Below are 16,073 nucleotides of genomic sequence, written 5' to 3'. Positions count from 1 at the left end.
CACGGGAAGAACAAACATGCCACTCAGATACGGGAGCTTTGGTCAAGCAGGAACACGTTTCCAGCAGCTGGAGAGCAGGCACACCAGGAGCTAGAGGTAACTAGAAACAGCTGGATGGAGGGTCACAGATCCTGGAGGGGACACGAGCCCTCCCGGGAGAACACTAGGAATCAGTTCCTTTTGTCTCTTACTTAACTGAACAAAAGCACTAGTGGGAGTCACTCACAGAGTGGTTGCCAGGAAGCATGCCTCACAGACCAGCCAGAGCTCCTAGTGCGGTGGTCACAACAGCCGTATGTACGTCTGTACGCCAGCGATATCTCACAAAAGGGGTCATCCAAGCAAAGGAGGGGTGGGGCCTCTGGCTGGCTCCGGCCCACACAGAGCCCTGTCACAGGCTACAGGCTCCCTGGGGGTTCCCCACTCGCACATGCATTCAGCCTGGGGTTCTCAGAAAAGGAAGGGGCTGAATATTTATTTGAAAGTTAGACTCAGCGGCTCCTGCTGAGAGGAGATGAAGGGCTGTGAGAGAATCAATCAGGTCTGCTCAAACTCAAATCACAGCATTTAAGGAAAAGGACTGGGACTGAGGTGTCTATACCCTATGGGCTGGTGCAAGGTAGGCAAGGAGGATTTGAGGGGCAGGGAGCAGGTATGAACTCCTAGGAGGCAGGATAGAAGCGGGAAGCAGAAACTGGTCCCACGCCTTCTTGCCTGCTCTGCAGCCCCCTGGCAGTGCTGAGTTTAGTTTGCTGAATGCAGTGCTGATGGTGCAGTGGAGAGCTGGCAGATGGGACAGGACGGGCAGAGGGAACAGGAGCTGGCAGGCTGGAGAACACATTTGAGTGGAGAGAGCAGGGTGGCTACTGGAAGCCCACACCCCCTTCCAGCCCCAGTGAGGCACCCAGGTTGCTGGGCAACTCACAACATGGTGCCAGCCACCCCCATCGACAGCCACCTCGGGCTGCATGGGAGCTGCAAGAGGTAGACATTGAGCAGAAGCAACACTGGGCTGACACATGCCTGCAGTGTACACAGGTATTTGGCCCTGGCCTCAGTGGCAGCTCAGAGGGCCCCAAGACACCCAGGCCATGCAGCAGGTATCAGCCCAGGCCAGGGAGCAAGGGGAGGCCTGTGGCAAGGCCAGGGGCACAAGGAGACACCCCTCTGCCACCACGCTAAGGGGGTCTACCTGCCCTAGAGAAGGTTCTAGGCTCAAACCAAACTGAGTGGCCAGGGAGAGGAAGAGAATACAACGGTTTGAGTCAATATTCCATGAACCTCCAGAACTCAAGATCTCAGCTCTGTTCTTTCCAGAAACCTAAAGGGAAATGTGAGCCTGAACAGAGCTATGGGAACGGCAGCCATGTTGTCGCCTTTCTGTTTCCCTCTGAGTTACACAAACCAGCTTGTTCTCCATGAAGCAGCGGCTTCCTTCCTATGAAGTGTTGGACTCCCTTTCAGCTCCATCCCCAGAAACCCTCTCCCAGGATGGGGAGGGATGGGAGGAGGAGGAGGAGGCCCACTGGGCGCTCTGAAAAGCCCTAGAGAGCAGAAATGCTAGACAGCCTAGGAGTCAAACCCAGTACCCATCTCAGCCGCCTCTAGTTACGGAAAAAAAAGGCAGCGCCCAAAGAGTAGGTATGCTACAGACTCCAGGGCACGCAGCCAGACCAAGTTGGGGCTGAGTTCACAGCTGCACAAGGCAAGACTCGGGGAAGAGGACTGTCTGTCTTCAAGGGCCACGGGAGAATAAGGATACCGAGAACAAGAAAGGAGACAAAAGACAGCTGCAAGACAGTCAGCACCAGGCCCGGTCCCCAGGGTTGTGGACAAACTCCACATACATAGATTGGACCCAGGGAATATCTTCTCCCATAAACTGATATCTCTGTGTCATAAGACAGCCAGCCCCAAAGTGGTGCCCCGGATGTCACAAGGAGGGCAGGCATAAATGCCACTTACTCCTCTACAGACAGTTACTGTACCTGCAATCGGCCACCTGCCTGGCCGAGTGCCCAGCGAGGGAGGCTTCTCATGTTAGAGCCTGCCTAGGGAGGCTACAGAAACCTCAGCACTCAAATAGATGGTCAACTTTACCCAAACACTGGCACAGGCAGGCTTGGCCCCAGGGTCACACACACACATTACCCCTGACTCCAGCTTGTGGGCACAGGAGTGGGGAGGCGGCGGCGGCTTCACTGAGACACCCCGGATTTCACCCCATCGCAGCCCAGAGAGCTCCCCAATGTCAGGGCAAGGTCCCTCCCTGCTCTGGTCGGACACTGCTGGACAGACACGGGAGGGAAAAAGCAGGAAAACGCCTGTGTCGGAGAAGGCAACCCTTCCCATCCCTGCAGGCCGCCTAGCTGCGCCCACTGTACCGAGCACCGCCCAACCCTCAGGGCACTGACTCGAACTTGGGGGCCCCACGCGCCCAGCTGAGAGCAGGCAGAGGCCGCTCGTGGTCCTTGTCAGACTCGGGCTGGCTCTGAGCCCGCTCGGGCTTGGGGTTGGTGGCCGGTGGGTCCGGTTGCTGCACCGACATGGTCCTGCGCAGGTGGTTGCGCTTGCGCAGAAACTCCGGCTGTGCGTGCAGCCCAAAGCTGCCCTTGCGCAGGATCATGCGCGAGTTGTTCTTCTTAGGGCGAGAGCGGTGGCTGGCCTCCAGTGCCGCCAGGTGTGCTGCGTAGCCTTCACTCAGGAACTGTGAAGGGAACGAGCGCCAGGTTAGTACCTCCCGACATCGCCACTTCCCTAAGACATCCTCCGTGAGAGTCTACAGCTTCTCCGAGACCCCGAAACCAGTCGCAACGCCACCCCCTTCCCAGAAAGCAAATTTTGCCCTAGAGTCGATAAGTTTGCGGCTCATCTCCAAAGCCCCATCATTCTGTCATTCAGAATGGCACTTGCTACGCTATACAAGTCAGTCCTTGTTCTTTTTCCCTTCCCCTAGATGCCATTACAGCTGCCACCACTTGGATTCTCCCACGCGTCCAGCAGGGGGCCTGGCCCAAGGCACTGCTCAATAGAGATGAATGAATAAGTAAAAGGGATGGGCTGGTAACTGAATGCTTAGGCGCTGCCCCCACCCCTCCCCCTGGCCCTCACACACCTGGCACTGGGTTTGGTACTTCTTGGTGGGCCGGCCCACAATGAAGATCTGGGAGGCAGGGAGGCCCAGCACACTGTAGACAGAGATATCTTTCGTGGAGCCGTAGGCAGCAGTGATTTTGATGAAACACTGAAACACAGAAGCAAACTGGTGAAGAGGGGAGAAGACCTAGGGAGCCCCTGCTGGGGAACCCTTCTTCTGCACTCAGACACCAAACCATCGTTCCACTTTGGGTAGAAGCCAGATGACTGCCCCTCCCTGAGAGCTCTATTACTTGTCGACACCACAGTCTATCCCCCGAGACACACACACACACACACACACATCACACCTCTCACAGGGGGCCAAGTGTCCCTTTGGTCCCAGATCTTTGTAACCCTAACCTGGTGGCAAGCTCTAGATTGGCTATGTGCCTCCTGATAGCTGGTCTGATGAGCTCCCCAAAAGTCCAGACCCAATTTAGAGATTTGCCCTCCTTGTTCTAGGGGTGCTTCCTTTTAGCTCATCACCCTAATGTCACCCAGTTGGTGGCGTTCACCACCCAACTACTCTCGGTGTGCGTCTCCTATCCCTGTCACCGTTTGTCCTGCGATGTTACCTGAGGACGTGGGGGCTCATTTCATGTCCGTCTGACACCATCAGAGCTGGCTGCAGGGCATTTCCCTAATTAGTGATGGATGGAGAAAGGCCAAGCCCATTGTGGATGGTGCCATCCCTGGGCTGGTGGTTCTGGGTTCTGTAAGAAAGCAGGCTGAGCAAGCCATGTGAGCAAGCCAGTAAGCAGCACCCCTCCATGGCCTCTGCATCAGCTCCTGCCTCCAGTTCCTGTCCTGTTTGAGTTCCTGTCCTGACTTTCTTCAGTGATGAACTATGAAGCGGATGTATAGGATAAGCAAATCCTTCCCTCCCCAACTTGCTTTTGGTAATGGTAGCTCATCCCAGCAATAGGAACCCTAGCTAAAACAGAGGACTTAAGTCTCTGAGCTGCAGTTTCTTTCCTTTAGAATGCACTGTCATCACTGGGATGACTTACTGTCAGCTATAGTTCAAATATGAAGTGTACCCTACCACACATGTGCTGTAAGCCTGGTCGCCAGTTGGTGGTGCCACCGAGAGGTAGGTGCTAACTTCATCAATGGGGTTGATCCATTGATGACTTCGTGGCTAAATGGACTTAGGTAAGGCTTAGTTCGAGGAAGCTTCCCTCTGGCTTGCTCTGGTTCCTGGCCACCATCAGGCATGCAGCTTTCTTCGGCCACCCACTCCTAACACTATAATTTACTTCCACGGCAGGCCTACAGCAATGGGACCAGCAGACCACAGGCTGACACCTCTGAAATCATGAGCCGGATAAGACTTCCCTCCCCCGTGTCAACTTCTCAGGTGTCTGTCACAAGGACAGAAAGAGAGAATAATGTACACTGTCCACATGGAGAGTCTGATGCCTCCCTCTCTTACAACCTGCTCCAGGATGAGGCCCACCTTCACTCTGTACCCTCGGCCTTTAGAGGTGTCCTTCCCTCACCAAGATCATCCTCTGCCCAGTCTTCAGCTGGCAGACGAAAGCCCCGCCCCCTGTCCTGGCCCTCTTCCTCTCCAACTGTTCTCCCTGGCTTTTCACTGTACTCTCAGAAGCCTAGCACAGCCTCACCTGGATCCAGCCATTCCTGGGAGCTGCCTGTCCTCACACAGCTGCAGCCTGCAGCCCAGGTTACTGCCCTGACCCACATGCTGGAAATTGCATGGCTCATGATCTATGCTCACGTCTGACCTCATCTTCTCCCTGCCTGGTCCTCCTCCTCTACCCACTCTCATTCATCCATTTATTCATTTGTGCATTCATTCTGCCTGCACTTATTGGGCACCTAGTGTGTGTCATCGTTGCCCAGATCCTGGAGATGCACCTCGGGCAATGCAAATAAACCCAGTGGCACCGTGATCGCTCCTGGCCATGCAATGGGACATCTGAGAGCTCCTTGCCCATAACCATTCCCAAGTTCTGACAATGCCACCAGCTGATTCTCCTGACTGTGCATGCCTTTCTCTCCCTCATGCTTGCTTGCTATCCAAGATTCTAGTCTCTTGCTGGAGTAACGGCCTCCTAACTACCTGCTCCCCTCTTCCTTTTGTCAGTGTGTTCTCCAGTGAGTTGCCAGAAGGATCTTTCTACCACTCGAATTAGATGCTGTCACTGCCCCACTTCCGACTCACCCCTTGCTCCCAATGCCCTCAGCAGAGAGCCCAGGAGCTGATATGGTTTCTGGGATTTGTAAGACCTACCAGGCTTGGGTGTCTCAAGATATCTAGAGCCTCAGCTCTCATCGTCCTTGATCTGACCCTGCCTGCACATAACTCTGTTCTGTATCCCTGCAGCCCTGAGAATATCCCAGGATGTTCCTGTACCTCTATGTGTGTTAAAAGTGGAAAATCAAAGTGGAATCACTTGGGTCATCAACCCCATCAAAGATATAAAACCAAGAGATTATGAAGGAAGTATTCTCAGTCATGATGGCCTGATAATAATTCTCCTCCCCTTCACACTCTCCCCCCACCTCTCTCTCTCTCTCTCTCTCTCTCTCTCTCTCTCTCTCTCTCACACACACACACACACACACACACACACACACACACACACACACACACACACACACACACGCCACAACCTTCCACGAAAGCCTGAAGCCTCCAGGCATGGTGGCACAAGCGTTTAATCCCAGCACTTGGGTGGTAGAAGCAGATGGATCTCTGTGAGTTTGAGGCTAACCTCATCTACATTGGGGGTCCTAGGCAAGCCAAGGTTAGACAGTGAGACATGATCTAAAATATAAAAATGCAAATGTATAAAGTCATCTGCAATCTTACACAAGTAGTACCTCTCCAAGTACGTCTGCTCAGTGACTGTCCATTCACCCTCAGACTGAGGTCGTCATTGTTATTGCTTGTTGCCGACAAACAGTATTGTCTTAGGACACATTCTGTCATCCTCCTCCCTCTTTTGCCTTTAGAAATTCCCCTTGCCTCAATCTCCTTGAATGGTCCTATAAACCGCTATGGCACCTGTATCCTCCCACAGAGCTATTCCCAAGTAAAGCTTGATTTCACATCCATCTTAACCTCTTTATATTTCCCCGGGTCCAGCACATGCTGCCTCGCCGTCTACCTGACACCTCAGAACCACATGTCACGACTAAGCCCAGGAGTTATTACCTGCGATCAGCCACTGGGGCTTTCCCAGGCGAACCTAAGACCTTCCGCCTCTGTTTGCCAATATTCCCCCTTTTCTGCCACACACCAGTAATTGCCAATTTACATGCCTTTCTCTCTCTAGATCAGGGATTGGCAGACTTTTTCTTTGAAAAGCCAAATAGTAAATATTTTAGGCTTTGAGCTCTGCCACAGAGACTCGACTGGGCTCTTCCACTGCATCGCAAAGGCAGCCACAGACAATACATAAACAGATGAGCTTGGCCGTGTGCCAAAAAAAAAAAAGAAAAAAGAAAAAAAACTTTATTTATGGACACCAAAACTTGAACTTGCGCAGTTTTCGTTCGTCTACTCCTTCTCTCCATGTGTCTCTCTCTTCTCTTTTTGCCTCTCTCTTTCCCTCCCTCCCTCTCTCCTTCCTTCCCCCCAGCCCCCAAACCCATCTCCAAAGCGTCAGGATCCTCTGGAGCCCTGGAGGGCTTTACACAGAGATGCCCCAGCCTCCTGCCAGAGTTTCTGCTGCCTGGCTGAGCCCAGGAGTTTGCCTACCTAATGATTCCCAGGTGCGGCTACAAGAATTACAGCTCAGGGTGGCAGATTTTTTAAAAAGCAGGCTAGAACCGTCAGCACCAGGCAGAAAACCAGGCCTGAAATGTTTCAATTGGCACCAAGATATCTATTGAAGAAATAACCAGATGTAGAGACAAGAATTTGGGCCTTGGAGTCAGGAAACAATAAAGCATGGATCTCAGTCAGTGATGATAATGCCTGCCTTCCTCCTGGCTGTTAGGACATCCCAGTGAGAAATGCACACTCTCTCAACAAAATGTGCTTCCCTCCCCTATACCAGCTAGGAACCTCGAAGCCCAGTTCCTTATCTTTGTAAGAGAAGGGGAGGAACGTGGAGAAAGTCGTGGGTTAACCCCGCTGGGAACTAATGAACGCCCCTCTAGGCCCTGCCTTTAGGTAGGGGTAGCCGCAGTCCTGTTCTCCATACCTCCCTGCAGGCTCACTTACCTCCTGCATGAGGTTGCGAAGGAAGATGGCCTTCTGCCTTAGTGGGTCGTGCACCAGTCCGTCCGAGAAGAAGATCATGCCCTGTGGGAAGTTGTGCTGGGACAGCCATGACACCACCCGCTGCTTCTGCATGTCCGGCCGCCCCGTGATGTAAAGAATCATGTAGCCCAGGTCCTGCCAGTGCCTGGTGAGATGGCATGGCTGGGTCCAGCTCGGCCCACTACAGGCCATCCGCTGCCCAGGTTTCTGCCCTGACTGCTGCTGCCTTTCGGAGAAGCCAGCAGTAATGGTAAGGGGGCTCTCAGGTCCTCGCCCCTGGTGAGTGGTGGACAGTTGGGTGGCCTGTGAAGACTAGCTCTACCTGATTCCTCCCCTTTCCCTCTCCTGCTTCCACCTTCTCCACTGACAAGACAGCTGCCCATGCCCCAGGCCACAGGCTTTGCGCCCACCTTCAGTGCCTGGTCCTTAACTCAGGCCCCATCTTTCCCCTGAACCACTACAAAGTCCTTAATGGCCACTTTCCCTCTGGTCCTCCCACTTGGCCTGATCTTGTGGAACCTTGAGCATGCACACACGCACACACACACACACACACACACACACACACACACACACACACACAGGCTCAGTTTCCACATCTTACAGATGAGGTAATCATTCAAACGCTCCCATGGGAGGTTCAAGGATAAAGGCACTGATCCCAAAACAGTTTGACATCATCTGCCTGGCAGAGCCGGTTTCATCATCATCCTTGACTGTCTCCATGGAGATTTCTGTAAACCACAAACCCAGCCCTGTGGCTCCTTTTCTTAACCATACCTGACTCCCTAGTGCTGAGGTAATGTTTCAAGGCTTCCCTCTGCTTTTGGACTCTGCCCTGGTGAGTGGGATTTCCCTATCCACATAGGGGTCCCCTGTAATAGCCCGTGCTCCTGACTCTGGACCGTCCTCTAGACAGTCAACATGTCAACATCTTCATCCTTTAGGATCCCTCTTCCAGAAAACTCTCCCCACCTCCCAGACAGAATTGGTTCTCTACTCTGTGTTCCATGGATGGCCCAGGGTACAGATAAGCCCAGACGTGGATCACCACAGTGGGCTTTCTAAAGCCAGTGATCTGACTGCTTGGGAAACTATGACGGTGCACAGTGTGGGTGTTGCAGGGATGCTGGGAGACTGAAGATGGTCCCCCAGACACACGGGTCTGTGTTGGGCTCATAAAAAGCCGTTTCTGGAAACTCCCAAGTTGTGGCAGTGCTGTGGTGAAAGAGGTAGGAGCCACAGCAGTAGAGACCATAGTCCCCATCGCCAATGTGGGACAAACCAGCTCCCCTCCCAGCAGGCTCTCCAGGACACCCCTAGGAGCCAGAAAGCAGCTGGAGGACAGCTGTCTCTTGGAGCCTAGCGGTCAGCCCAGCTTGTCTCCCCAAGCAAGGCAGCATAGTCCCTATGCCAGCCGCGGCAAGCCCCCTTTCCTATCCAGTCTTGGGGTCTCAGCCTCTATTGTCACCACCGACCATGTCTCATCCCTGTGACTCATTTTCCTCCACTGGTCTAGGACTCTCCCACCAGCAGCAATCTTTACACAGAACCCAAACCCAAGCCTGGTCTGGAGTTGACCTCAGAGAAAGGTGAAGGGGTGACCAAGGCAGAAGAATGAGAGAGGAGGGGCAAGCGAATGAGCTGAAGTCTACAAAAGAGAATGATCCTCCCCCAAACCCCCAGTGAACAGGAGGAAAAGCCAGAACTTTGCAATGCCTCGGACCAGAGACCCACAGAAGTCCTAGAGGAAGCTTGAGGGAGGTAACACTCACCGAACAACATCCACTGCTCCTGGCCGGACCTTGGGGTCACTTCCCATGATAGACACACTGGCAGCAAAGGACCCATCAATGCTGAACACAACACACTCCATGCCTCGGGGCAGCACCGTGAGGTAGCTCATCGCACAGGTCTGGTCACCCCTGAAAGGTATCGACCCAAGGTCAGCCTGCAGCTGAAATCAGTCAGTCTGGGGTCAGGGTTTTGGTGGCATCTCCTGGCACCATGGCTGGTGGCCTCCTCCCTTCCCTCCATGCAAACAGAAATAAACTCTGTCTTGCAGCCAAACATGGATGGGAGAGCCACCCCAAAAGTCCACCGTGTGCATGTCTTCACACGCATCCTGGCCCTACCTGACCACCATCTTTACAGGGTAGACACCAACCCCCAGACGCCGGGGCCGGGGCACATTGTACGTGATTCTGCCACTGTTGTTGGTGATTTCTGTGTCCAGGTGGACCCAGCGGCCTGACGATGGCTCTGTCATCACCAGGATGTCCACCTGCAGCCAGAGAAGGGAGCAAGGAACCTGCTACAAACTGAAGGACAGCATGTTTGACAGCTAAGACACAGGGCACAGGTTCCTACCTGCTGTATCCTAGAGTTTTCTATCACCCTCCCTCTGTGTGGCGGCCACACTGGCTTCCCACCTCTTTGGAGGTATCAAGGTCCCTTTATCCCTTGTTGATTTGGTGATCAGGGAGTGCTCCCTGTGCTGTGCTCTGGCACAGAGGCTTCTGTCACCTCTTCTGCCCTGAGGTCCTATGAGTCCTATGGGGCAGGTGAGCCAAGGAGGAGATGCTCAACCCTTGGTACCTTCTCTCCAGTCAGAGCTACCATGTCAAGAGGGCCATACATGAAGCGCCCCACCAAGACCTGGGGGCCATCTTCAGCAGCAATTACATCATTGGCACGGTGGTTCGCGGTAACATTCTGCAAGGACAAAAAGAAACAACCCAGCTCAACTTTTGCAGACAAAGGCTTACTCTTGCTTTGTCCTTAAAACCTTGTATTTAAAGGATGGCTTCCAGGGTGTGGCCCAACCGAATCAGCTGTCCCATGAGCTTCCTACACTAGAATACCAGAAACAGACTGTGAAATACCAAAGTGCTCCTTGGGCTGCCCACAGAGGTGTGCCTCATGCTCTTGATTCTGCGCACCCTCTGAAGTGACAACTGGCCTTTACAGCCTGGCGATCATTTTTAGATTTCTGAGCTGGAAACTACCCAGTCACCTTTGGTTCTTCCTTCTGTATAAACAGCCATTTACATAGGTCCTTTTTTTTAATGGAAAATTTCACATGCACAAGAATAGAAAGAATAATATAGGCGAGCTTGTGAGCCCGACCAGAGCATCCACACTGATCAGCTGACTGCCGTCTCGTCCAGGTCTCCTTTCCCTGAAGCCTCAGCCCCTCATAGGATACTCGAAACATCATGGATGGTGAATCATTCCCTCCCTCCATACCTCAGTGCCCTTGTCTTTCAGCTCTGCCCCATCCATTCTGCAGCCCCAAGTCCTGTGCTAGCCCCAACTGTCCATGCCCAGGCTAGCCTTTGAGATCTCTGTCCCTCAATCTGATGACCTTTATACTTCATACTGGTCAAGTCTTTGTGTGTGCCATGCTCACAAGTGCATTTGGACTCTGGTAGAAGCTTCCTAATGAATCTCTGTATTTCAGGGCTTCCTCCAGACAGATCCTCTGTGTCCTTTACAAGACACAGATCTGACCCAATCTGGCCAGCACCCCATACCTTCCACTGAACTCCAAACCCTGAGTGTGGCACATGGAGCCAAGCCTTGCAGGAGTGCCTCTGCATTCTGCTTTCCCTGTGCTCCTCCTCCCCCCTCTTCTTCTGACATCCCTTTTCCCAAACTCCAGCTCATCCCCCAGAGAGAGACTCAACTCCATCCCCCTACTCCTACTGGCTCCCCAAAAATGTGAAGTTCACCTCCTCTCAACTTGAGGGCCATGTGATTCAGCCCAACACACCTCTACAAAACTCACTGACACCAGTCCTTGAGAGAAACCCCACCATGGGACCTGCCCTAATGTAGGATTGGAGGTTCCTTTAAGCACTGCACCTTAAGTGCTATGGAGCAGTGCAGAGGATGGACGGGTGCTTGGAAATAAGCCTGAGTCATGGGGTCATCACATACTAAGATACCCAGAGTCACAAACACAGACAACAATGGATGCTGAGGGGAGGGTGTGCCAAAATCAGAACCCTCAAACACTGCTGGTGGGAATAAAACAGGGCAGCCTCTGTGGAAGGCACACTCGAGATTAGGTATAGAATCACCACTCCCTGTCTATGCCAAGGAAAATGAAAATATATGTCCACAAAAGGTGCACATGAATATGTAAATTATTCAAAATAGACAACAGGCAGAAACACCCCAAATGCCCACCAACTGACAACTGGATGAACAGAACCTATGAATACAGTAGAATAGTACCCAGTCAGGGAAAGTTCCTATACATGACACATCACGAGTGACGCTATGCTATCATGCTAAGTGAGAGAAGGCAGACAAACACATGTGTGACATCATTTACATGAAATTCTGAGAATGGGGAGTCTGCAGAGACTGACGCTAGATGACTGGTTACTCAGGGAGGAGTCTGCAGCAGCGTGTAAGGGAAGAGGACTACAGGGAAAGGGTTCCTTTATGAGGTGACAAAATGTTTTAAAACTGACCATGGGTCCCGTCCCCTACAACTGTGAATATACTAAAATCCATTGAATTTGACACTGTAAATGTCTGAATTATGTGATAGGTGAATTATGTCTCAATAAGTATCTTCATGCCCCCAAAAACTTGATTCATGAAGCGCTAGTCAGTCTGCCTTTTAGGACTGTTTTTAGGACCCTGCTTACTGATCTTTCTCCCTACACTAGAGCTGCTCACCAGGGCAACGGTGTGTCAGTATAGTCTCAAATTGTGCCCCATCCCAGCAGAGGGACTGAGACAGAGTAGGCAATGATGGCAGTGTGCTGAGAGAATGAAAGGATGTGTGCTTCCCAGATCCTCTTCATCCCCAAGTCCCCACAGAGGAGCCCCATCTTCACAGAAGCCTGCTGTGACCTACCCTGGCAATCCTATCCATTTTCATCCTGGTGTGCACATCTCTGCTGTGGCAAGGCTCATCCCAAGTCCTACTTAATAGCTGAGAGCCCTGGGCACAGGCAAGATCTTCTGTGTCAAGTCCACGTTTTCAGAAGCCTGGCGTGGAGCAAGCATTCCACAGCTGCCCTACTTTTGCCATCCCCGAAGCTCACACCTGCTCCTTCATACAAGCCCTCGGCCCAGCTAGAATGGAGATGAGCTCTACCAGGCAAACCGGGGTTCTTCTCTGGGACATGGCTGCCCACGCTCTAAAGGTCAGCTGCCCAACAGACCCAACTGCAGCCAGCTTACCCGCAACTTGACCTGGGTTCGCTTTCGCAGCCACTTCTCCCGGGGGTTAGCGGGGCTCAGAGCTGTGGGGTCCAGACCAGTGCTTTCCTTCACACTTGCACTCTCGTAACGCATCACCTGGCCAAGAGCGAGGAGGGGCTTGGTGGCACGTTCTCCTGTGCATTGTCCTTCCGTCTCGCCAAATGGTTGCCAGCCAGGGCCTGCTTCTGACCTCCCTCCTACATTGTGCAGGACCCTGTTTCAGCCCTGGGAGCTGTCTCCCTTCACACTTGTCTGGACAGCTGGAACCAGAGAACTGTCCCCTTGGTTCCTCTGCTTTGGGGGCAGCCTCTGACCTTCGTGCCTGAATCCTGCAGCTGCCTAGGTAGCATTCGTTTGTTCTCTGCCTTCCATATAATATTACAGGTGATGCTTGCCTAAGACCAGCTGAAGCCATGGACTCCTAACTCTGAACTCTCCCCTTCTCCAGGCCTTTGCTTCCCAGTCCCACTTCTCCGGTCTAGACCTTTTCTGCTGGGTCATTCTCCTCAACATCCACGAATGCCTACCACTGTTCATTTCATATAAAATCACTCTCTCCCTGGACACCCTCATGCCTCTTAGTTTCCATGGCACCAAGTTCCTCATAAGACTTCTACACTCCATCTCTACATCCTCACCTGCCTCCTCTGTCTACCCCACAAGCTTCTGTCCCCAGCACTCCACTGAAGCCACTTCTGCCATGTCCCTAGGACTTCTATCTCTCCTGTCTACTTACTCCAGGTTCTCCTCCAACCCATGGGGATGATCGTATCCACTCCTTCAAGTGGATCTTCCCTGTCTCCCCCAAGGAGCGTTCTGAACTGCTTTCTGTGGTGACCCCATTGGTCCTTATGAGTTTTCAACAACAGCAAGGTCTGGTGGCAAGCACATTTTTGTCTCCTGTCCAGATATCCAGTCCAGATATCTTCCCTAAGCACCAGACTTACTGCCCCAGCACCTACCCCATGTCTTACCCTGCAGACGCACAGCCTTGACTCCCCCAGCCCAGATCCCCTCTGCCAAAATCCTAGGAAATTACTCCCATGGTTGCTCAATGGAAAGACAGGACCATGTAGCTAGCGCCTTCCCTCAGCTCAGACCTCAGAAGTACTAACACTGAATCCACATGTTATCACCCCTTTGCACCTAGTCCAAACTTTCGTGCATGTCCTGACTGGGCTTGTATACTCTCTGCTTCCTAGGGACACTAAGGCTCCTCTCCTGGACCCCATAATGGCAACCCCAGAGCTCCCTTCTCAAAGGACAGGTCAGCTGATAGCTCTCACTTGCTCACATTCCTGCCATACCCAGGTAAGACCACACCAGACCTTCAGAACTGTCCCCAACCCTCTGCCCCCACTACCCCCAGGCTCTGGACTTCCTGCCATTCCATTTTAAAGGCAAAGACACTAAGACCCAGAGGGACCAGGTATGCATCGCTCCATCCCCTCCATCTTGTCACAGAGACATGGCTTCATCTGCAGGTCCTACTTCATTATCTAGAAAGTCGGGGTTCTTAACGGCATCCCCTCTGTGGCCTGTCATTTCTCTTGATGTCCATACCCCAGTGCTTTCCCGCCCCTGTCAGAGGCCAACTGCTCCACGTGGCCTCAAGAGTAGCCTGGGATTCCCCAGAGGGGCCAACAGACTGGGCCCAATAAGGGAGCCACAGTACCTGTCTCAAGATGAAGGCAACCACATCAGTAGACTCCCAGTAACTGGCATGGAAGAGGTGGGGCAGGGCCACTGTGGGGAAGGCGGTAAGGACATCCGGGCAGTACAGAGCATAGTCAATCCTCTTGGTTCCCCACCACTTGGCTGTGACTGTGGGACCAAGAGGAAGGTGAGGACAGAATGGACAAAAGCCAGCAGGCACAGGCTCAGTGATGACGTGCCAAGAAGCATGGGGCCACAGCACATGCACAGGGTGACCTGGATGGGGGGTGACTCCTGCCCTTTCCCCAGCCCCTCTGATTATCACCACTAAGACATGGGCTTCCAACTCGTCACAAGGAGGAAGGCCAGCCCCTTATAGACAGTCACAGCTGGACCCCAGGGGACAGCTCCACAGTAATTTCCCAAGGGCTCTCTCTAAGGTCACAAATTAGTCTGTGCTTGCAAAGGTCAGGGCACAGTGTATGATCAGAGATCAGAGGTCTGTATAGGGTCAGAGGTCAAGAATGCACATGAAGTCAAAAACTCAGTCATGGGCCATGGTCAGAGGTCAAAGCTCCATTCAAAATCAGAAATCAGACTCAAAGGTTAGAAATAAGGCTAAGCTGAAGCCGGTAATGTTTGCCTCGCATGTGTGAGGGAGGCCCTTGAGCTTAATATCCAGCAACGAGTTTGGAGATGGAGAAAACATAGTCCTAGCTGATACACTCAGGGGTCTATCCTGGATCAGAGCTTAGCCAGCTTAGGAAATCAGTGAGGACGCAGAGGGAAACCAGATCAGTCCTCCCTCCACCCAACACCACATCCCCCATCCCCACCACTTTCCCAAAGACAGGAATGCCATCATGACAGTCATCATGTCATCATGACAGTAGCCCTGCTGTGGGCCCACCACCCCCAGAGAAAGTCCCTGTCCCTCAAATGCAAGCTGGGCCCCAAAGGCCTCACTCACTGCGGGAGGCACCCATAGGTGCCAGGCTGTCCGAGGACTCTGAACTGTCGCTATGGGAGCTGCCTTCGCTTAGCCTCCGTTCTGGGCGCTGGGATCTTGGGGCCTGAGGGGGTGAGGCAGGGGCATCCAGAAGCGGGGGGCTTCCCCGGGAGCTGCCCTCCAGGAATAAGGGGCTGTGGGTGTGCAGGGCATCAGCTGGAGGGGGAATTGCAAGGTCAGGGCAAGCACTGAGTATCCAACAGAGTGGCTTATTTAGTGCCAGCCCCATGCTGGGCAAGAGACTGGAAATGCAGAGAAGCCAGCCCAGGAGTAGCAGGCCACCAGCACCCCATACCCACACACAGAGTACAAAGTGTGAGTGATATAGACATATGTGGTGAGCTCAGCATCACCCTATCTCCCAAACGCTACAGGGAAGCCTGGGAAGTTGGCCCTCAGGCCTAGCTGAAGTCATGAGGTAATGCCTAACCATGTCCTCTCTCATCAAATTCCTCCCCTGACCCACAGTGGCACATGGCTGAGGTGAAAGTAGATGGAAATGACTTCAGCTGGCAAGCTGGGGGTGGGGGAGAACCTCTAACGGAGAACCCGTTTCAGAGGGAACATCGAAGTAACAGAAGTAGGCATTGGAGCCTTGCTTCCTCATGGAAGTCCTAAACAAATATATCCCTTTGAGATGAGGAGCAAGGACAGGTAAATTCTAATCCTGAAATGAGTTATGGGTACAGCATCTCCTCATCTCTGACCTCTGAAACCATTGGGCTAGAGTTCCCCAATGGCGATATGGAGCTATGGAGCCAAGACTGGTTACCAATGCTGGGCCTGCCTTTGGCCATATCATACCCA

At 52.9% G+C, this 16,073-nt stretch overlaps 1 protein-coding gene across 1 annotated transcript in view; it reads right to left on the bottom strand.

Annotated features, from left to right (window-relative positions):
* Positions 1–809: 809 nt before the first annotated feature.
* Positions 810–16,073, bottom strand: part of Pitpnm3 (PITPNM family member 3) — an 87,982-nt gene continuing 72,718 nt past the window's right edge. Inside the window, exons 12-20 of the mRNA XM_032911768.1 lie at positions 15,228–15,422; positions 14,277–14,425; positions 12,581–12,697; positions 9,974–10,090; positions 9,511–9,659; positions 9,151–9,300; positions 7,337–7,520; positions 3,116–3,244; positions 810–2,707 (exon numbers count right to left, since the gene is read on the bottom strand). Of these exons, the coding sequence (XP_032767659.1) occupies positions 2,402–2,707; positions 3,116–3,244; positions 7,337–7,520; positions 9,151–9,300; positions 9,511–9,659; positions 9,974–10,090; positions 12,581–12,697; positions 14,277–14,425; positions 15,228–15,422 (1,496 nt within the window). The 3' untranslated portion in view covers positions 810–2,401. The remainder of the gene's footprint in view (positions 2,708–3,115; positions 3,245–7,336; positions 7,521–9,150; positions 9,301–9,510; positions 9,660–9,973; positions 10,091–12,580; positions 12,698–14,276; positions 14,426–15,227; positions 15,423–16,073) is intronic.

Source organism: Rattus rattus, chromosome 9 (assembly GCF_011064425.1).
Source record: "Rattus rattus isolate New Zealand chromosome 9, Rrattus_CSIRO_v1, whole genome shotgun sequence".
In the NCBI taxonomy this organism is placed as follows: domain Eukaryota; kingdom Metazoa; phylum Chordata; class Mammalia; order Rodentia; family Muridae; genus Rattus; species Rattus rattus.
The sequence above is the reverse complement of the archived record's forward strand: the minus strand, read 5'-3'. Positions and strand labels throughout refer to the sequence as shown.